This window comes from Rutidosis leptorrhynchoides, chromosome 1 (assembly GCF_046630445.1).
Source record: "Rutidosis leptorrhynchoides isolate AG116_Rl617_1_P2 chromosome 1, CSIRO_AGI_Rlap_v1, whole genome shotgun sequence".
Classification (NCBI taxonomy): Eukaryota; Viridiplantae; Streptophyta; class Magnoliopsida; order Asterales; family Asteraceae; genus Rutidosis; species Rutidosis leptorrhynchoides.
Genome location: NC_092333.1, coordinates 675,444,106 through 675,467,322, shown reverse-complemented (window position 1 = coordinate 675,467,322; position 23,217 = coordinate 675,444,106). Strand labels below are relative to the sequence as shown.

Genomic DNA, 23,217 nt, shown 5'->3' with positions numbered 1-23,217 from the left:
AGGCGAATCGAGCTGAGCTCGAGCTCAAGCTCTATAAAATCCAAACGAGCCGAGCTCGAGCTTGACAATTAATGGTGTATTCTGGGAGATACACGCATAAAAACACCATTTTCATATAGAAAAATTGATCATAGAGCACAAAAGATAATTAAATTTGGCGGTTTTCAGTATTTGCCGCCCAACGTACAGCAGGCCGCCCAGCGTCAAGCGTTAGCCCTGCATGCAGCTTCTATGCTTAAGCCCTTTAATTCAGCGCGTGAACGGCACGCAGCCACGTCAGCACACGCCACCGACATTCCGGATACTTCACGTAACAGAACCATTCAGTGATTGACACGTGTAACCCGTGAATTTCGGACATTCTGCGCCTATAAATAGACCCCCTGGGTCACCACATTTCACATCATCATTCTGATCTGAACTTCAATCAGAGAGAAGTACACTTTCTCTCTCACACAGTTCTTTCTCACTCTAAAAACACATTAGCCGCTTAGCAGCAGTACGCTAGACGGATCATTACAGATTGATCCACAGATTGATTGAGGCCACCCCACAGATCTTACATCCGTGTTCCGGGTCTGCAGAGATTATTTCTCGAGGGCAAACAACAATCAACAGTATACGCCACACGCTGAGCAGCTTTTGTTTTGTACTGGTACCTTACAGCCGCTATACGGAAAATCGTACCAACAACAGTGTTCGGGTTCGGCTCGGCTCGTTTACAGCCTTACATATCCCGACAAAGTGTAAAAACATATACGAGTAATATATATTATAGGATATTAAAATATAAAATTTACCACACCTTTATCTGTATATCTTAATCACCATATATATTATATTGACGATTAGAAAAATAAGTAAAAATATTAATATATGCACTTTTTTTAAGATAAAATGTAAGATCGTTGAGTACATGCTTAACATACTTATATATAGTAAAGAAAATAGAAACTTGTTGGGCTACTAATAAACGTTTGAAATTGAAGGACTATTCGAGTCCAATATTTAACCAGGCTTTTTTACTAACGGGTTGGACAAAATTATCCAAATTATTACCAAATCGGATCCGGAGAAATTGTCACTCCATATTTGCTAGAAAAACCGGTCGATGGACCCGATTGCCGTTTTCACCCGAACACGTTTCTGCCAAATTGGGCGTAAACTTTTCTGAAGCTCATAATCAAAACGACAAAGCTACTACTCAAATTCATAACCTCCTACTGCTAATATCTTTGTTTGCGGTGATTGTATCAAGGTAGGGTTTGTAATATTGTTCGTCCCTATACTTATCTATTCTTCATAATTCATTATCTATGCTGTACTTATGATCAATTGTTTTGTATATGCTACACAACTTGTAATAACTTGATTATAATTCCGTGATTGAACTTTACTGTAGTTTAATTGATCCAGATGAATGCACCATCGATTACTGTTGATTGTACGGAAACTAATTGATATCTAAAATTGTTAATTTAAGCAGACAAAATGGAGGATGTAATTGTAGCAATCATTTCAATGCTTCTTATTGTTGCTTTAATTCCGATTTACCTGTGGAGACGCATTCAGGTTTCGTCGTCTCATGATGAACATGAAGAACAACCTCAGGTTAGGGTTTCAATTAAACTCTGTTGTGTTTGGGATTGTATAGATTAAAGTTATTATTTACTCTGTTGTCTGAGGTATAGAGCGTTTATTTTAAAATCTCAAAATGTAAGCAGGCGCCACAGAGAGAAACTGTTGTGCGGCCTAGTGGTACTCGCAGTAGGATGCGTAGACGGAATACTTCTGCTGCCAGCACGTCTTCTGCTCCTCAAACTGTAGAAGGTTTGTGTTGTGCTACCGTACTTACAGCTTAGTTACTTTGAATTTGTCTTGTTGTGCACTGTATATGTTAAGATATAGCAGAGCCTAGTAATGAAATAGGTAGTTATTGACAATTTGACACCGGTGTGCATTGAAGTCGAAACTGAAGATGGAAGTGATGAGGAAGCTGTTGAAGGCGAATATTATACTGCAAAGGCATCAAAGAAGAAAGGAAGGAAGAAAGAGGAGCGCCAAGCACAACGACAGGTGCTGATATATTAGTTAGCAACTCTCGTCAATGTGTTTACATTTGAAAGCTTATGTGACATTTTTTTTACTGTAATGGAGGATCCTTCCTACATTTTTAGGAGAATTTTCAGATTACTTTGTAAAATTCTTGAATTTCTATATGTTATTTTCTTAATTTTAACATGAAGGCTGAAGAGGCTGCAAGGGAGTCAAGAAACACAAAACAAGATCGTTATGCAGAGATACGTAGGAGAAAGGATGAGGAACATGAAGCAAAAGAGCGTATGCTGGTTAGTTTCATATTCTATCTGTGCATATCTTTCACCAGAGGTTTAAAGATGAATTGTTAGTGGGTTGGAAAACAGGAACCTTATAGGACCAGTTGAAAACGATCAGGTTGGGTTGGTATAAAAGTTGATAACCTGATATATTTTTATCCAAGTCTGTTATTACAAACTTATGGTAAATATGATTACACTAATATATGACTGTTACAAAATGGGCTAACCTTGAGTCGTATGGCTTATTTTCTTTTCAGCCAGTCACCCATTTGGCTGAATTGAGATAAAACAAACCTGAATGGACCTATCTATAAGAAAATGGACTGAACATACCACCTCTGTTTTTCATGGTTATTTAATTGCTGGATTTTTTGTTAAAGAAGTTTGACTTGTTAATTCAGGAAGAAGAAGCTGCAGCCCGAAAGGCCAAGGAGGAGGAAGCTGCGGCGTTAGAATTTGAGAAGTGGAAAGGAGAATTTTCAATAGATGCTGAAGGTACTACGGAAAATGAAGTCCAAGATGGAACCCAGGGTTTACTTTTTGATTTTGTTGAGTATATCAAGGTATATCTTTAAACTTTGGTCCTAAATATCTCTTATCTCTTCATTTATGATTGATACCCCCATTAGTAGTAATGAAAGGGACCTTTATTTAATGGTTGCATTATTTTGTCAGTGGAAAACTTAATGATCTGCATTGTAATTAACTGTTATGTTTTTATGAACTTGCAGAAACAGAAATGCGTTCCATTGGAAGATCTTGCTGCAGAATTCAAGCTACGGACTCAGGTGCTCCTTACTCATTATTTTTTCGTTTGTTTTGAAGTTTCTTTGTTCTTTTTGGAGTGATTAATATATATTCTGATCTCAATAACTTATAACGCTAGAGTTAATAGTAGAGGTGGCAATTTATACCTATTTACTACTTATAATGGGCCAATTAGGGTTATGTTTTGTCTGTAATTGGTTATATAGTTATCAAAAAACTTCGGTGAAGAAGGAACTAATAAATGAGATTGGAAGTCACTAAAGTGTTTTTGTTACCTAAGTATTTTAAACTACTTTGTTTAAAATTTTTATTGAAATAAGAAAGCTTGCTCTATATGATTTTTAATATAAACAGTTGCTTGGGGACATAACCCGACTTGGGTTGTACTAAAGTTACTTGTTTTGACCTGTTACCCAACCCGCCTCCCCCACGGCCCCACTCATTTACCACCTCTATTAAATAGTTCCGAATCTCTTTTGTTATGGGCTTAGTGATACTCATACTATCTTATTTACACTACAGGACTGTATTAATCGGATCACCTCACTGGAAGATATGGGTATGATAACTCTCCTATTATGTTTCTTTCATTTGTCTCATACTGTCTCGTGACCATTAAAAAGTCTATTTTAATTAATGAGAGTATGTAACTTCAGTTTTCGTCTTAGTTTTCCATATATGTCTACTGGTTTCTGTTACCTGCATAACCACAGTCATGTTTTTTAACTCCCTATAAAAGAATTCTCTTGATGCAGGGAGATTATCTGGTGTGATGGACGATAGAGGAAAATACATATACATCTCTCACGAAGAAATGCAGGCAGTTGCCGACTATATTAAGCGCGAAGGAAGGGTCAGTATCGCACATCTAGCAAGCCAGTCAAACCAGTTCATAGATTTGGAGCCCAAAGCACATTTTGTCGAGGACTTGGCTATTGCAGATGAAATTACAGTTGCTTGATCCACTGTACGTTCTTTTGTTCTGTGTCTTAGAGTTTGTGTAACATAGATCCTTTGATGAGAAGTTAATAAAAATAATTTAGAAGAATTTACTTGTGCATGGTTCCTTTTTTGCATTAGAAATAGTTTTATTAAATGTTTGAATAGCGCCTAAGTTTTAAAATCTTTTGAACCATAATTTGGAAATTGAAGATCGTGTAGGTCGTTGAACTGATGGAAAACCAACAGTATCTGATTTTATGGATAATAAAACACCCAACTTCAGATTCATTTGTAACGAAAGTAATTCTTCCTTATTTTAGCTACAAGCATTACTAATTCGGTCCAGATACATAACAAAAATATCGACTGTCACATTCTTAATGGTTAGTAGTTAACTAACAATCAACAGTTGTAATGACTCAAAACATCGAACAGTTTAAATCTCGATTCTTCATCACATTGAAACCAGCAACAAATCAAGGATACGAGGGTGCAATGTATGTCACGGCTCCTGCTGTTTCTTAATTCAGATTGGTAACACTCAGGATAATGGCAATCTCCTCACCTCATTCTGCCTAAGGAAGTCGACACCTGTAACGGAATCTTCTTACATTACGATTTCGGTTTACGAGAGAAAGAATACCCACATATTAAGAACACCACCGCACATTCGTGGGCTTTTAAGTGTCAGTTAATGCTAGTCAACACTGGTGCCACAGAGATGATTTCATGACGAGGATGGCACAATTTTTTTATTTTTTTTTGAAAGGAAAGTATTTGGTATCACTGGCGGGGATCGACAACCACCCACTCAATCATTTTCCATGCACACACGCGCTTTCGGGTGAAAACCCAAACCATCTCCAGGGGCAGGCTGAGCGGACCGAATTCCTGGAATACGGGTCGGTAAAATCTCCACTAGGTCAATTTATAATCAGGTAAATACCGTGGAATGTTTTAAGAGAGGGACTCGAACTCGAGACCTCTCACCCACATCCAATAAACAAGGTATTGGGCGTACCACCTGGCCACAAGGGAGGGTACCCCTTCGGCCCTTCCCGCTGAAGTTTCCTAACAAGACATTTTAACCAAAGCATGGGCTAAAATAAAGCATATCGATTTACCAAGAAAGTTGCCCTGCCCGTAAATTATCCTGTTAGTGTGAACTGGCAAGCCGATAGTGACTATAAAACTGGCTGAACAGCCAGGGTAACAATATTCAACTGGGACTGAGCCAATTGAGGACTTGTTTTCTGTCAGTTCTGCTAAAGAAAGCATTCGTCAGGTTCTAAAACATTTAATCAATTAACTGAACGAGGTTACTGAATGTAAAAAAAGGCCATTTTCATGCACTAGTCGCCTGGTTTGAACTACTTGGTGGATTTAACATATGGGTCAAAACCAGGGGAAACCAGACCCCTGCCTTCTTCTCGATCTAGTGCAAACACTATCACCACGGTTAGCATTAATGAGGTATGTCCTGCAGTCGTTGAATTCAGATCAATGAGCTCGGTAAAACATGTTAAAAAGTTGGGTTCTGAGGGGCAATATTTTTTCATAGAAATGGGGACACACGATCTCTGTAAATTTATGTCATCATCGTCTCATCAGTCATTGCATTGTAATAACATTGTATTTTCTTGTGAAATGCAGTATATAAAATGCGCTCATTACGGATCTCAATTTCTATCACCAAACTTAACGACCCAAATCAATTGCCATTATCCCCATAAAAACGCATAACCTCCAACCACCAAATTATAATCAATTGCTTCCGACTTGTAGTTCCATGTGTAGGGGCTGTTTTGTTAGCCTTTTGTTTACTTTATTGCTACCTTCTTTTGTTTGTGATTTGGTATAGGCTATATATGTTCTTTAGGTTTGTATGGTGCTCGTGTTGTTAGTTCCGTTGGTTTCGGCTCACAAGATAGCCTTTGTTTCCTTGTTTTAGTTGTCATAATTTGATCGTGTTTTCTTTGGGTGTGACCAGGGGCGGATCCAGGATTTTGAATCGATGGAGTCACAAAATAATATTAAGATATATCGCATATAAATTTAAATTAATAAAGTATGATTGACTACACTTAATAAGATTACGTTAAAGCCTAACACAAATTTCCCCTACGATATTTCTTATATTGAAAATGATCAATGACTGCTTCATTAGTAACATTTGCTAGTTCTTCTCTTTCTATCGCCCCAAGAAGATAACCATTCAGAAATTCATTACTCATTCTGCTACACATATCCGATTTTACAAGCTTCACTGAAGAAAAACACCTCTCAACCGTTGCGATGGCAACATGCAAAACCAATGCAAGCTTTAATAATGGATAAACATAAGGATATGAAAGATCTTTTTCAGTTCCAACCAACAATTTAGCAAGGTCGACAATCCCTTTTAAGTTAGCAAATTTAACATCTCGATGCACAACCTCAAAATATACATCAAGTTCACGTTTAAGATGATCTCTTTCCGTTTGATTGAAATCCATAGGATACATCTCACTCAACTTCAATAACTTAGAAGCATCAAACATAGAAAACGAATTATGTGGGCTTAAAGCTACCATATTTGTAAGCAATTAAGTACTTACCTCATTAAATGGTAATGCGTTATGCATCACATATCTAACAGCATCAATTGAGCATTGTAATCGAATTCGATACGCTTACTTATCAATATCAGATTGCCTATGAAAAGCTACAGCTATAGATTGCTTTGGCTTCATTAGATCTTCACATCTTTGATGTGCTCTATTGTGAAAACTATTAACATCACCCTCATGGACAATAAATCTTTCTTTTTTGTTCCAACTATCAAAGCCATCGGTCACAAATGCAATCACTACCACATTGTTTTCCAACTTAATCTCTAAATAAGTAACACCATAAACAATATGCTTTGTTTGCCTTTACACTATACTCTAACCAACGAAATTCATTAAACCAAGTTATGACAAAACGTCTATCTTTTTTGTCCTACTTTTTTTTATCGGAAAACAATTACCACGTGGTTGGCATGGTCCTCTTTGCAAATAAAGTCTTCTGATTTCATCTCTTTGATTAGGATCATAGTCTAATATTTTTTTTCTATCTACGGGATCCGAAAGAAGGTCGTTTATATCAATTTTTTTGGCATCGATGGAGCAGAGTTAGGTTTTAAAAATTTGTTCGAATCATTTGCATTTGAAGGTCCTTACTCATTAAATGATACTTTTCTTTTAAAAAATTATTCTAGTGTCCCTTTCATGTCTATATTATTATTAATTATTAAATTATTAATAGCAATTAAGTAGAATGTATAAATATAAAAAATAAACACATTATAAACTATAAATCAATAAATATTAACATAATAGTAAAATTGACAGTGTAGTCAATAAATATTAACATAATAGCAAAATTAATAGAGGCTTGCAAAAACAATCTGTCAACAAATAAAAGTAAGGGAGAAAATATAAAATTAAAATTGCATAATTAAATATTTATATAAGTATCAAACCTTACACAATTAATCAATAGCACATTAGCAAAATGAGTTTTAAGCTCTAGACTTTTGATTCTTCTTGAGGAATGACTGATTAAAGCTACCTAACTTTTTTACTTTTCAAATAAAAAAATTAAACCTAAAAGAAGGAGATAAGGTAGTAACTACTATCATAATCTTTTTGTTTAAAAGACTAAGTTTAAAAGGCTTAACAAAAAATTAAGGTTAAAGTCTGTTGGACTGGGCTGATAAAAAAGATTGAGGTCTTTATGTGTTTGGGTTGGGGTCCCTTATATATTAGCCAAAAATGTTACAAACAATTACTACTTGGACTCATGAGTTGAGTGGGGGCCCAGGCCACCACAACTATACATGTAAGTCCGCCCCTGGGTGTGACGTTGTCCAAGTAGGTTATTATTTTGTTTCTTTAAACGGATCTTTCACTTTTGGTGAAAGTCCTATGTTCAATACGGAGTATAAGTTTATTGTATTTTGGGAAAAATACGACACATAAAGAATGTTGTAATTAATTAATGTCAGTTGAAAATTTAGCCGCCCCATTAATACATATTGAAGTTAGATCTCTAATTTTTCAATTTCAGTCTACGTTTCATTTTTTTCCCTTGTTCAACTAATTTGAAACTCTGGTTTGAGTATTTTGGCATATATATAAGTATATAACCAGCAAGAAAATAAGGTAAATAAGTACACAACAAGATATATAAGAAGGATAATTAGTCCAAGTTTTATTAATAAAGAGACACACAATATTTGGACGATATTAATTCAATACACACGATGGTGTGATCAGTGGCGGATCCAGGATTTTATTTCGCGGGGGGCAAAAAAAAATTAAAACCGTAGCAATTTTTTTGGACAAAATATGAAGGTTTTTGGACAAAATTTGAAGGTTTGTGGGCAAAATTTAAAGGTTTTGGGGCAAAATTTGGAGAATTTTGGGCAAAATTCGGAGAATTTTGGGCAAAATTTGAATGATTTGGAGCAAAATATGTAGATTTTGGGGCGAAAAAAAAAATTCACCGGGGTCAAAGTCAAAAAATCCAAAATTTTTACACTAAAAATTTTAAATCCACCGGGCGCGGTTGCCCCCGGTCCTAATGAATTGGATCCGCCTATGGGTGTGATAGTGAGTCTCAATTTATTCAATATATCTGGCTATGGATAACTATTAACTAGTACCCACCAGATTGCATCTGGCAGGGTTGGTTCATGAGACCACATTTCATTGGGAGGTTCTTAGCCATTCTCATCATCTGCGGACCCATCATCTGTTGTGCCATCCATCCTTGTCTTATCATCATGTCCAAGGTCTCACACATGCATGTCTCATCACCAGTGGCGAAGCTTGAATATCGAGATTGGGGGACGAAATAATTTAAGCAAAACATTGTAGACTTTTATATAAATATAAGGCGTACGAAAAGTTTAAATCACTATTTATTTTTGTTTATATTATTAAACTTAAATCACTATTTATATATATTATTATGTTAGCCTCTATGAGTAAATAGTATAATAATAATTTTTATTATAATTAGTATTATTATTATTATTATTATTATTATTATATAATTATACTTACGATAAATATAAATAATTAAATAATAATAATAAAAATACTATAATACTGCGTAGTAAAAAAAAAAGAACACGATAAAATAATAAATTAAGTAGAGTAAATGAGTTAAACTGTTTGAGACATTATATAAAGTTGTCTTCACGGAAATCGAGAAACTAAAAGCAATATAGGGAGTCGGTGAGATTAGATAAGTGCCAGGGATTTTTTTATAAGTTTGAGAAATAGGAACTGAATGCACATTAATAATTAATGGAGGGGCTAAAATGAAAATTTGCTACATATAGTTTCTACATAAAAAATATTTGCTATTAAGGACAAATCTTTTTGGGGTGGCTGAAGCCCACCCCTGCTCTTTAAAAGCTTCGCCATTGCTCATCACCCATCATCATGGTCCTTAGCTCCATGTGTGATGACCCGGGAATTTCTGACCAAACTTAAACTTAATCTTTATATGATTTCGATACGATAAGCAAAGTATGTAATGTCGAGTCTAGAAAACATTGGAACGATGTTCATATATTCAATTGACCTTCGACTGCTCTCGACGATTCACGAAAAATTAATTGTAAATAGATATGTGTGTATGTATATATAAATAATAATTCGAAATATAATTTGAAGTATTATATGTTGTTGTTATTAAAAATTAATAAAATAAGGGTATTATAATAATTATTATTTAAAATATATCTATATATATAAATAAAGTATGTTGAAAATAAATATTTAATAATTGTAATACTCTTTTGATGTCCCGATTGATATTAAGCAAGTTTAATTCAAACTTATATGATTTTAAAATAAACGGTGATCCGAAAATGAGTTATATAAGTTATAGTCTTATTAAAAGTATATTTAGGATCTAATTATTTAATTTTAACACTTTTTATATTTTACTCATAAATGAGAGTGACAGTTGATGTACTTTTTATTTATTAAATTAATGACTAAATTTTATACCATAATGACCTAAATAAATAAAGACATTTAATTTAAAAATTTGAGATTTTTCTGAAGACTTTTATCTGCCACTAATTTATCAACGGAGTACGAAATAACACATTGTAGGAAAAGTGTCGGTAGAATACTCGAAAAGTATGGCTACTGTACTGTGCTCTCGTGTTCTCTTCTCTGACGTCCTTTCATTTCTATGCATATGATTAAAGAAGTATTATAATATTATTATTATTATTAATTATTAATTTAGATTTTTTTTATATATAGATATATATATATATATATATGTTACATGATATATCATCACCACTATCACCTAGATTACCATATGCATCGGCCACCACCCCATTTTGTTCACCATCCACCATCGCCAAGCACCCACCACCACCTCAACCGGCTACAACAACCACCGGCCACCTCGCACCACTATACTTTACCACCTTCTTTTTTTTAAGAGACCACCACCCTACAATTACAACCATCACCATACGCTTGCTTTTCATTCGTGAACCCACAACCCACTCAACACCCACAACCACTATACAATCGCCATGAACCATCACCGCCACCTTCTTCCACCCTCTCTCTCTCATCCACTCTCTCTATTTTTTTTTGTGTTCCTTGCTGTTTGGCCGATAATCTCACACGAACAAACACCTGAATAAGTTCATCATCAAACTGAAATGTCCCGTTCTTATTGATTAAAAACGTTCCATATTAATTGATTTCGTTGCGAGGTTTTGACCTCTATATGAGACGTTTTTCAAAGACTGCATTCATTTTAAAACAAACCATAACCTTTATTTCATCAATAAAGGTTTAAAAAGCTTTACGTAGATTATCAAATAATGATAATCTAAAATATCCTGTTTACACACGATCATTACATAATGGTTTACAATACAAATATGTTACAACAAAATAAGTTTCTTGAATGCAGTTTTTACACAATATCATACAAGCATGGACTCCAAATCTCGTCCTTATTTAAGTATGCGACAGCGGAAGCTCTTAATAATCACCTGAGAATAAACATGCTTAAAACGTCAACAAAAATGTTGGTGAGTTATAGGTTTAACCTATATATATCAAATCATAATAATAGACCACAAGATTTCATATTTCAATACACATCCCATACATAGAGATAAAAATCATTCATATGGTGAACACCTGGTAACCGACATTAACAAGATGCATATATAAGAATATCCCCATCATTCCGGGACACCCTTCGGATATGATATAAATTTCGAAGTACTAAAGCATCCGGTACTTTAGATGGGGTTTGTTAGGCCCAATAGATCTATCTTTAGGATTCGCGTCAATTAGGGTGTCTGTTCCCTAATTCTTAGATTACCAGACTTAATAAAAAGGGGCATATTCGATTTCGATAATTCAACCATAGAATGTAGTTTCACGTACTTGTGTCTATTTTGTAAATCATTTATAAAACCTGCATGTATTCTCATCCCAAAAATATTAGATTTTAAAAGTGGGACTATAACTCACTTTCACAGATTTTTACTTCGTCGGGAAGTAAGACTTGACCACTGGTTGATTCACGAACCTATAACAATATATACATATATATCAAGGTATGTTCAAAATATATTTACAACACTTTTAATATATTTTGATGTTTTAAGTTTATTAAGTCAGCTGTCCTCGTTAGTAACCTACAACTAGTTGTCCACAGTTAGATGTACAGAAATCAATCGATAAATATTATCTTGAATCAATCCACGACCCAGTGTATACGTATCTCAGTATTGATCACAACTCAAACTATATATATTTTGGAATCAACCTCAACCCTGTATAGCTAACTCCAACATTCACATATAGAGTGTCTATGGTTGTTCCGAAATATATATAGATGTGTCGACATGATAGGTTGAAACATTGTATACGTGTCTATGGTATCTCAAGATTACATAATATACAATACAAGTTGATTAAGTTATGGTTGGAATAGATTTGTTACCAATTTTCACGTAGCTAAAATGAGAAAAATTATCCAATCTTGTTTTACCCATAACTTCTTCATTTTAAATCCGTTTTGAGTGAATCAAATTGCTATGGTTTCATATTGAACTCTATTTTATGAATCTAAACAGAAAAAGTATAGGTTTATAGTCAGAAAAATAAGTTACAATTCGTTTTTGTAAAGGTATTCATTTCAATCGAAAGAACGACGTCTAGATGACCATTTTAGAAAACATACTTCCACTTTGAGTTTAACCATAATTTTTGGATATAGTTTCATGTTCATAATAAAAATTATTTTCTCAGAATAACAACTTTTAAATCAAAGTTTATCATAGTTTTTAATTAACTAACCCAAAACAGCCCGCTGTGTTACTACGACGGCGTAAATCCGGTTTTACGGTGTTTTTCGTGTTTCCAGGTTTTAAATCATTAAGTTAGCATATCATATAGATATAGAACATGTGTTTAGTTGATTTTAAAAGTCAAGTTAGAAGGATTAACTTTTGTTTGCGAACAAGTTTAGAATTAACTAAACTATGTTCTAGTGATTACAAGTTTAAACCTTCGAATAAGATAGCTTTATATGTATGAATCGAATGATGTTATGAACATCATTACTTCCTTAAGTTCCTTGGATAAACCTACTGGAAAAGAGAAAAATGGATCTAGCTTCAACGGATCCTTGGATGGCTGGAAGTTCTTGAAGCAGAATCATGACACGAAAACAAGTTCAAGTAAGATCATCACTTGAAATAAGATTGTTATAGTTATAGAAATTGAACCAAAGTTTGAATATGATTATTACCTTGTATTAGAATGATAACCTACTGTAAGAAACAAAGATTTCTTGAGGTTGGATGATCACCTTACAAGATTGGAAGTGAGCTAGCAAACATGAAAGTATTCTTGATTTTATGTAATTAGAACTTGTAGAATTTATGAAGAACACTTAGAACTTGAAGATAGAACTTGAGAGAGATCAATTAGATGAAGAAAATTGAAGAATGAAAGTGTTTGTAGGTGTTTTTGGTCGTTGGTGTATGGATTAGATATAAAGGATATGTAATTTTGTTTTCATGTAAATAAGTCATAAATGATTACTCATATTTTTGTAATTTTATGAGATATTTCATGCTAGTTGCCAAATGATGGTTCCCACATGTGTTAGGTGACTCACATGGGCTGCTAAGAGCTGATCATTGGAGTGTATATACCAATAGTACATACATCTAAAAGCTGTGTATTGTACGAGTACGAATACGGGTGCATACGAGTAGAATTGTTGATGAAACTGAACGAGGATGTAATTGTAAGCATTTTTGTTAAGTAGAAGTATTTTGATAAGTGTATTGAAGTCTTTCAAAAGTGTATAAATACATATTAAAACACTACATGTATATACATTTTAACTGAGTCGTTAAGTCATCGTTAGTCGTTACATGTAAGTGTTGTTTTGAAACCTTTAGGTTAACGATCTTGTTAAATGTTGTTAACCCAATGTTTATAATATCAAATGAGATTTTAAATTATTATATTATCATGATATTATCATGTATGAATATCTCTTAATATGATATATATATACATTAAATGTCTTTACAACGATAATCGTTACATATATGTCTCGTTTAAAAATCATTAAGTTAGTAGTCTTGTTTTTACATATGTAGTTCATTGTTAATATACTTAATGATATGTTTACTTATCATAGTATCATGTTAACTGTATATATATACATATATATATATATATATATATATATATATATATATATATATATATATATATATATATATATATATATATCCATATATATGTCATCATATAGTTTTTACAAGTTTTAACGTTCGTGAATCACCGGTCAACTTGGGTGGTCAATTGTCTATATGAAACATATTTCAATTAATCAAGTCTTAACAAGTTTGATTGCTTAACATGTTGGAAACATTTAATCATGTAAATATCAATCTCAATTAATATATATAAACATGGAAAAGTTCGGGTCACTACAGTACCTACCCATTAAATAAATTTCGTCCCGAAATTTTAAGCTGTTGAAGGTGTTGACGAATCTTCTGGAAATAGATGCGGATATTTCTTCTTCATCTGATCTTCACGCTCCTAGGTGAACTCGGGTCCTCTATGAGCATTTCATCGAACCTTAACAATTGGTATCTTGTTTTGCTTAAGTCTTTTAACCTCACGATCCATTATTTTGACGGGTTCTTTGATGAATTGAAGTTTTTTGTTGATTTGGATTTCATCTAACGGAATAGTGAGATCTTCTTTAGCAAAACATTTCTTCAAATTCGAGACGTGGAAAGTGTTATGTACAGTCGCGAGTTGTTGAGGTAACTCAAGTCGGTAAGCTACTGGTCCGACACGATCAATAATCTTGAATGGTCCAATATACCTTGGATTTAATTTCCCTCGTTTACCAAATCGAACAACGCCTTTCCAAGGTGCAACTTTAAGCATGACCATCTCTCCAATTTCAAATTCTATATCTTTTCTTTTAATGTCAGCGTAGCTCTTTTGTCGACTTTGGGCGGTTTTCAACCCTTGTTGAATTTGGATGATCTTCTCGGTAGTTTCTTGTATAATCTCCGGACCCGTAATCTGTCTATCCCCCACTTCACTCCAACAAATCGGAGACCTGCACTTTCTACCATAAAGTGCTTCAAACGGCGCCATCTCAATGCTTGAATGGTAGCTGTTGTTGTAGGAAAATTCTGTTAACGGTAGATGTCGATCCCAACTGTTTCCGAAATCAATAACACATGCTCGTAGCATGTCTTCAAGCGTTTGTATCGTCCTTTCGCTCTGCCCATCAGTTTGTGGATGATAGGCAGTACTCATGTCTAGACGAGTTCCTAATGCTTGCTGTAATGTCTGCCAGAATCTTGAAATAAATCTGCCATCCCTATCAGAGATAATAGAGATTGGTATTCCATGTCTGGAGACGACTTCCTTCAAATACAGTCGTGCTAACTTCTCCATCTTGTCATCTTCTCTTATTGGTAGGAAGTGTGCTGATTTGGTGAGACGATCAACTATTACCCAAATAGTATCAAAACCACTTGCAGTCCTTGGCAATTTAGTGATGAAATCCATGGTAATGTTTTCCCATTTCTATTCCAGGATTTCGGGTTGTTGAAGTAGACCTGATGGTTTCTGATGCTCAGCTTTGACCTTAGAACACGTCAAACATTCTCCTACATATTTAGCAACATCGGCTTTCATACCCGGCCACCAAAAATGTTTCTTGAGATCCTTGTACATCTTCCCCGTTCCAGGATGTATTGAGTATCTGGTTTATGAGCTTCTCTAAGTACCATTTCTCTCATATCTCCAAATTTTAGTACCCAAATCCTTTCAGCCCTATACCGGGTTCCGTCTTCCCGAATATTAAGATGCTTCTCTGATTCTTTGGGTATTTCATCCTTTAAATTTCCCTCTTTTAAAACTCCTTGTTGCGCCTCCTTTATTTGAGTAGTAAGGTTATTATGAATCATTATATTCATAGATTTTACTCGAATGGGTTCTTTATCCTTCCTGCTCAAGGCATCGGCTACCACATTTGCCTTCCCCGGGTGGTAACGAATCTCAAAGTCGTAATCATTCAACAATTCAATCCACCTACGCTGCCTCATATTCAGTTGTTTCTGATTAAATATGTGTTGAAGACTTTTGTGGTCGGTATATATAATACTTTTGACCCCATATAAGTAGTGCCTCCAAGTCTTTAATGCAAAAACAACCGTGCCTAATTCCAAATCATGCGTCGTATAATTTTGTTCGTGAATATTCAATTGTCTAGACGCATAAGCAATCACCTTCGTTCGTTGCATTAATACACAACCGAGACCTTGCTTTGATGCGTCACAATAAATCACAAAATCATCATTCCCTTCAGGCAATGACAATATAGGTGCCGTAGTTAGCTTTTTCTTCAATAACTGAAACGCTTTCTCTTGTTCATCATTCCATTCAAATTTCTTCCCTTTATGCATTAATGCAGTCAAGGGTTTTGCTATTCTGGAAAAGTCTTGGATGAACCTTCTGTAGTAACCAGCTAGTCCTAAAAACTGTCGTATGTGTTTTGGAGTTTTCGGGGTTTCCCACTTTTCAACAGTTTCTATCTTTGCCGGATCCACCTTAATACCTTCTTTGTTCACTATGGGACCGAGGAATTGAACTTCTTCCAACCAAAATGCACACTTTGAAAACTTAGCGTACAATTCTTCCTTCCTCAATACTTCTAACACCTTTCTCAAATGTTCACCGTGTTCTTGGTCATTCTTTGAGTAAATAAGTATGTCATCAATGAAAACAATGACAAACTTGTCAAGGTATGGTCCACACACTCAGTTCATAAGGTCCATGAATACAGCTGGTGCATTAGTTAAACCAAACGGCATGACCATAAACTCGTAATGACCGTAACGTGTTCTGAAAGCAGTCTTTGGAATATCATCTTCTTTCACCCGCATTTGATGATACCCGGAACGTAAGTCAATCTTTGAATAAACAGACGAGCCTTGTAGTTAATCAAATAAGTCGTCGATTCTCGGTAGTGGGTAACGGTTCTTGATGGTAAGTTTGTTCAACTCTCGGTAGTCGATACACAACCTGAATGTACCATCTTTCTTCTTGACAAACAAAACAGGAGCTCCCCACGGTGATGTGCTTGGTCGAATGAAACCACGCTCTAAAAGTTCTTGTAATTGGCTTTACAGTTCTTTCATCTCACTGGGTGCGAGTCTGTAAGGAGCACGAGCTATTGGTGCAGCTCCTGGTACAAGATCTATTTGAAATTCAACGGATCGATGTGGGGGTAATCCCGGTAATTCTTTCGGAAATACATCGGGAAATTATTTTGCAATGGGAACGTCATTGATGCTCTTTTCTTCAGTTTTTACTTTCTCGACGTGTGCTAGAACAGCATAGCAACCTTTTCTTATTAGTTTTTGTGCCTTCAAATTACTAATAAGATGTAGCTTCGTGTTGCCCTTTTCTCCGTACACCATTAAGGGTTTTCCTTTTTCTCGTATAATGCGAATTGCATTTTTGTAACAAATGATCTCTGCTTTCACTTCTTTCAACCAGTCCATACCGATTATCACATCAAAACTCCCTAACTCTACTGGTATCAAATCAATCTTAAATGTTTCGCTAACCAGTTTAATTTCTCGATTCCGACATATATTATCTGCTGAAATTAATTTACCATTTGCTAATTCGAGTAAAAATTTACTATCCAAAGGCGTCAATGGACAACTTAATTTAGCACAAAAATCTCTACTCATATAGCTTCTATCCGCACCCGAATCAAATAAAACGTAAGCAGATTTATTGTCAATAAGAAACGTACCCGTAACAAGCTCCGGGTCTTCCTGTGCCTCTGCCGCATTAATATTGAAAACTCTTCCGCGGCCTTGTCCATTCGTGTTCTCCTGGTTCGGGCAATTTCTAATAATGTGGCCCGGTTTTCCACATTTATAACAAACTACATTGGCATAACTTGCTCCGACACTACTTGCTCTGCCATTACTCGTTCCGACACCATTTGTTCCTTTCGTTCTATTAACCCCTGGTCCGTAGACCTCACACTTCGCCGCGCTATGACCATTTCTTTTACACTTGTTGCAAAATTTGGTGCAGAACCCCGAGTGATACTTTTCACACCCTTGGCATAGCTGCTTCTGATTGTTGTTGTTGTTGCAGTTATTATTGTTGTTGGGATGATTGTTGTAGTTGCTGTTGTTGTTGTTGTTGTTGTTGTTGTTGTTGTTGTTGTTGTTGTTGTTGTTGTTGTTGTTGTTGTTGTTGTTGTTGTTGTTGTTGTTGTTGTTGTTGTTGTTGTTGTTGTTGTTGTTGTTGTTGGGCCGTTTGTTGTAGTTGCGATTGATGTTGCGATTGTTGGGATAATTGTTGCGATTATTGTTGTAATTGCTGTTGTTGTTGTATTGGTGATTCTTATCACCGTTTTCCTCCCACTTTCTTTTGACTTGCTTCACATTGGCCTCTTCAGCAGTCTGTTCTTTAATTCTTTCTTCAATCTGGTTCACTAGTTTGTGAGCCATTCTACATGCTTGTTGTATGGAGGCGGGCTCGTGTGAACTTATATCTTCTTGGATTCTTTCCGGTAATCCTTTCACAAACGCGTCGATCTTCTCTTCCTCATCTTCGAATGCTCCCGGACACAATAGGCACAATTCTGTGAATCGTCTTTCGTACGTGGTAATATCAAATCCTTGGGTTCGTAACCCTCTAAGTTCTATCTTGAGCTTATTGACCTCGGTTCTGGGACGGTACTTCTCGTTCATCAAGTGCTTGAATGCTGACCACGGTAGTGCGTACGCATCGTCTTGTCCCACTTGATCTAGATAGGTATTCCACCATGTTAACGCAGAACCTGTGAAGGTATGCGTAGCGTACTTCACTTTGTCCTCTTCAGTACACTTACTTATGGCAAACACCGATTCGACCTTCTCGGTCCACCGTTTCAATCCGATCGGTCCTTCGATTCCATCAAATTCCAAAGGTTTGCAGGCAGTGAATTCTGTGTAGGTGCATCCTACACGATTTCCTGTACTGCTAGATCCAAGGTTATTGTTGGTATGTAGCGCAGCCTGTACTGCGGCTATGTTTGAAGCTAGAAAAGTACAGAATTCCTCTTCATTCATATTCACGGTGTGTCGAGTAGTCGGTGCCATTTCCTTCAAAATAGTCAAATGGAACAAGTTAATCATACAGAATATTAAGAGTAGTTAATAGTATTTCGTAGCATAATATGAACTCATTTATAAAAGCTTTTTCTTCATATTAGCGTTTTATAAGTTTAAATTCGGGTAGTACCTACCCGTTAAGTTCATACTTAGTAGCTAATATACAATTTAACTACTACAATTCTATATGAAAAACTGATTATAATAATATTTCGCGTTCAAACTTTTACACAATATTTTTTACAAACTTACAATACTGCTTATTTTACATATAGCATGAAATATAGCACACAATAAATTTGATACAAGATGGTTGTGAAGATAATTCTAGCTAGTACACAAGTCGTTCAGCAGAGGCAATAAAGACACGTAATTCATACGTCCAGAAACAAGTCATGCATTCTGGTTTTACTAGGATTACTTCCCATCCTTGGTCTTGTGGAACATAACCGTTATGGTCGTTGATAAGACAGCGTGTTGTAACGTCGTCAAAGGGACGAGGGTTACGTAATGTCCAACAGTCCCGTAACAATCTAAAAACCTCATTTCTTACCCCAATTACCGACTCCGTCACTTGTGGGAACGTTTTGTTTAATAGTTGTAGCCCGATGTTCTTGTTCTCACTTTGGTGAGAAGCGAACATTACTAATCCGTAAGCATAACATGCTTCTTTATGTTGCATGTTAGCCGCTTTTTCTAAATCACGAAGTCCAATATTCGGATATATTGAGTCAAAATAATTTCTTAACCCATTGCGTAAAATAGCATTTGGGTTCCCCGCAATATATGCGTCAAAGTAAACACATCGTAACTTATGGATTTCCCAATGTGATATCCCCCATCTTTCGAACGAAAGCCTTTTATAAACCAAGGCATTATTGGAACGTTCTTCGAATGTCTTACAAACTGATCTCGCCTTAAATAGTTGTGCCGAAGAATTCTGACCGACTCTAGACAAGATTTCATCAATCATGTCTCCGGGTAGGTCTCTTAAAATATTGGGTTGTCTATCCATTTTGTGTTTTTATACTGTAAAATAGACAAGAGTTAGATTCATAAAAAAAAAAAAATACTTATTAATACAAGCAATTTTTACATATATCATAAAGCATAAGCACACTATATTACATATATTACACCACACGAATACAACTATCTTATTCCGACTTGCTTGTTTCTTCTTCTTCGGTTTTGGTTCGTTTTGCCAAGTTTCTAGGGATATATGATGTTCCCCTAATACGAGCCGTCGTTTTCCACATTGGTTTAGAAAAACCTGGTGGTTTAGAGGTTCCCGGGTCATTGTTACAACTTAAGGACTTCGGGGGTTGACGATACATATAAAGTTCATCGGGGTTGGAATTAGATTTCTCTATTTTTATGCCCTTTCCCTTATTATTTTCTTTTGCCTTTTTAAATTCAGTTGGGGTAATTTCTATAACATCATCGGAATTCTCGTCGGAATCCGATTCATCGGAGAATTGGTAATCCTCCCAATATTTTGCTTCCTTGGCGGAAACACCATTGACCATAATTAACCTTGGTCGGTTGGTTGATGATTTTCTTTTACTTAACCGTTTTATTATTTCCCCCACCGGTTCTATTTCTTCATCCGGTTCCGATTCTTCTTCCGGTTCCGATTCTTCTTCCGGTTCCGACTCTTCTTCCGGTTCCTCTTCGGGAACTTGTGAATCAGTCCACGAATCATTCCAATTTACATTTGACTCTTCATTATTATTAGGTGAGTCAATGGGACTTGTTCTAGAGGTAGACATCTATCACATAATATCAAACGCGTTAAGAGATTAATATATCACATAATATTCACATGTTAAAAATATATAGTTTCCAACAAAATTTGTTAAGCAATCATTTTTCAAGTAAACACGGTCGAAGTCCAGACTCACTAATGCATCCTAACAAACTCGATAAGACACACTAATGCAAAATTCTGGTTCTCTAAGACCAACGCTCGGATACCAACTGAAATGTCCCGTTCTTATTGATTAAAAACGTTCCATATTAATTGATTTCGTTACGAGGTTTTGACCTCTATATGAGACGTTTTTCAAAGACTGCATTCATTTTAAAACAAACCATAACCTTTATTTCATCAATAAAGGTTTAAAAAGCTTTACGTAGATTATCAAATAATGATAATCTAAAATATCCTGTTTACACACGACCATTACATAATGGTTTACAATACAAATATGTTACAACAAAATAAGTTTCTTGAATGCAGTTTTTACACAATATCATACAAGCATGGACTCCAAATCTCGTCCTTATTTAAGTATGTGACAGCGGAAGCTCTTAATAATCACCTGAGAATAAACATGCTTAAAACGTCAACAAAAATGTTGGTGAGTTATAGGTTTAACCTATATATATCAAATCATAATAATAGACCACAAGATTTCATATTTCAATACACATCCCATACATAGAGATAAAAATCATTCATATGGTGAACACCTGGTAACCGACATTAACAAGATGCATATATAAGAATATCCCCATCATTCCGGGACACCCTTCGGATATGATATAAATTTCGAAGTACTAAAGCATCCGGTACTTTGGATGGGGTTTGTTAGGCCCAATAGATCTATCTTTAGGATTCGCGTCAATTAGGGTGTCTGTTCCCTAATTCTTAGATTACCAGACTTAATAAAAAGGGGCATATTCGATTTCGATAATTCAACCATAGAATGTAGTTTCACGTACTTGTGTCTATTTTGTAAATCATTTATAAAACCTGCATGTATTCTCATCCCAAAAATATTAGATTTTAAAAGTGGGACTATAACTCACTTTCACAGATTTTTACTTCGTCGAGAAGTAAGACTTGGCCACTGGTAGATTCACGAACCTATAACAATATATACATATATATCAAGGTATGTTCAAAATATATTTACAACACTTTTAATATATTTTGATGTTTTAAGTTTATTAAGTCAGATGTCCTAGTTAGTAACCTACAACTAGTTGTCCACAGTTAGATGTACAGAAATAAATCGATAAATATTATCTTGAATCAATCCACGACCCAGTGTATACGTATCTCAGTATTGATCACAACTCAAACTATATATATTTTGGAATCAACCTCAACCCTGTATAGCTAACTCCAACATTCACATATAGAGTGTCTATGGTTGTTCCAAAATATATATATATAGATGTGTCGACATGATAGGTCGAAACATTGTATACGTGTCTATGGTATCTCAAGATTACATAATATACAATACAAGTTGATTAAGTTATGGTTGGAATAGATTTGTTACCAATTTTCACGTAGCTAAAATGAGAAAAATTATCCAATCTTGTTTTACCCATAACTTCTTCATTTTAAATCCGTTTTGAGTGAATCAAATTGCTATGGTTTCATATTGAACTATATTTTATGAATCTAAACAGAAAAAGTATAGGTTTATAGTCGGAAAAATAAGTTACAATTCGTTTTTGTAAAGGTAGTCATTTCAGTCGAAAGAACGACGTCAAGATGACCATTTTAGAAAACATACTTCCACTTTGAGTTTAACCATAATTTTTGGATATAGTTTCATATTCATAATAAAAACCATTTTCTCAGAATAACAACTTTTAAATCAAAGTTTATCATAGTTTTTAATTAACTAACCCAAAACAGCCCGCTGTGTTACTACGACGGCGTAAATCCGGTTTTACGGTATTTTTCGTGTTTCCAGGTTTTAAATCATTAAGTTAGCATATCATATAGATATAGAACATGTGTTTAGTTGATTTTAAAAGTCAAGTTAGAAGGATTAACTTTTGTTTGCGAACAAGTTTAGAATTAACTAAACTATGTTCTAGTGATTACAAGTTTAAACCTTCGAATAAGATAACTTTATATGTATGAATCGAATGATGTTATGAACATCATTACTACCTTAAGTTCCTTGGATAAACCTACTGGAAAAGAGAAAAATGGATCTAGCTTCAATGGATCCTTGGATGGCTGGAAGTTCTTGAAGCAGAATCATGACATGAAAACAAGTTCAAGTAAGATCATCACTTGAAATAAGATTGTTATAGTTATAGAAATTAAACCAAAATTTGAATATGATTATTATCTTGTATTAGAATGATAACCTACTATAAGAAACAAAGATTTCTTGAGGTTGGATGATCACCTTACAAGATTGGAAGTGAGCTAGCAAACTTAAAAGTATTCTTGATTTTATGTAACTAGAACTTGTAGAATTTATGAAGAACACTTAGAACTTGAAGATAGAACTTGAGAGAGATCAATTAGATGAAGAAAATTGAAGAATGAAAGTGTTTGTAGGTGTTTTTGGTCGTTGGTGTATGGATTAGATATAAAGGATATGTAATTTTGTTTTCATGTAAATAAGTCATGATTGATTA

General features: G+C 34.8%; 2 protein-coding genes across 2 annotated transcripts; one reads left to right on the top strand and one right to left on the bottom strand.

The window, feature by feature from the left end:
• The first annotated feature begins 1,089 nt into the window (after window positions 1-1,089).
• LOC139885973 (DDRGK domain-containing protein 1-like) lies at window positions 1,090-4,250 on the top strand. Its single transcript, XM_071869719.1, has 9 exons — window positions 1,090-1,258; window positions 1,487-1,611; window positions 1,725-1,830; window positions 1,967-2,076; window positions 2,247-2,348; window positions 2,741-2,902; window positions 3,071-3,127; window positions 3,630-3,666; window positions 3,863-4,250. The coding sequence occupies exons 2-9, from the start codon at window positions 1,492-1,494 to the stop codon at window positions 4,066-4,068; spliced, it is 900 nt and encodes a 299-aa protein (XP_071725820.1). The 5' UTR covers window positions 1,090-1,258; window positions 1,487-1,491; the 3' UTR covers window positions 4,069-4,250.
• Window positions 4,251-6,154: 1,904 nt separating this feature from the next.
• On the bottom strand, window positions 6,155-6,622 carry LOC139851506 (uncharacterized). Its single transcript, XM_071840584.1, has one exon. It carries the CDS (start codon window positions 6,620-6,622, stop codon window positions 6,155-6,157), a length of 468 nt encoding a protein of 155 aa, XP_071696685.1.
• Between the last annotated feature and the right edge of the window lie 16,595 nt (window positions 6,623-23,217).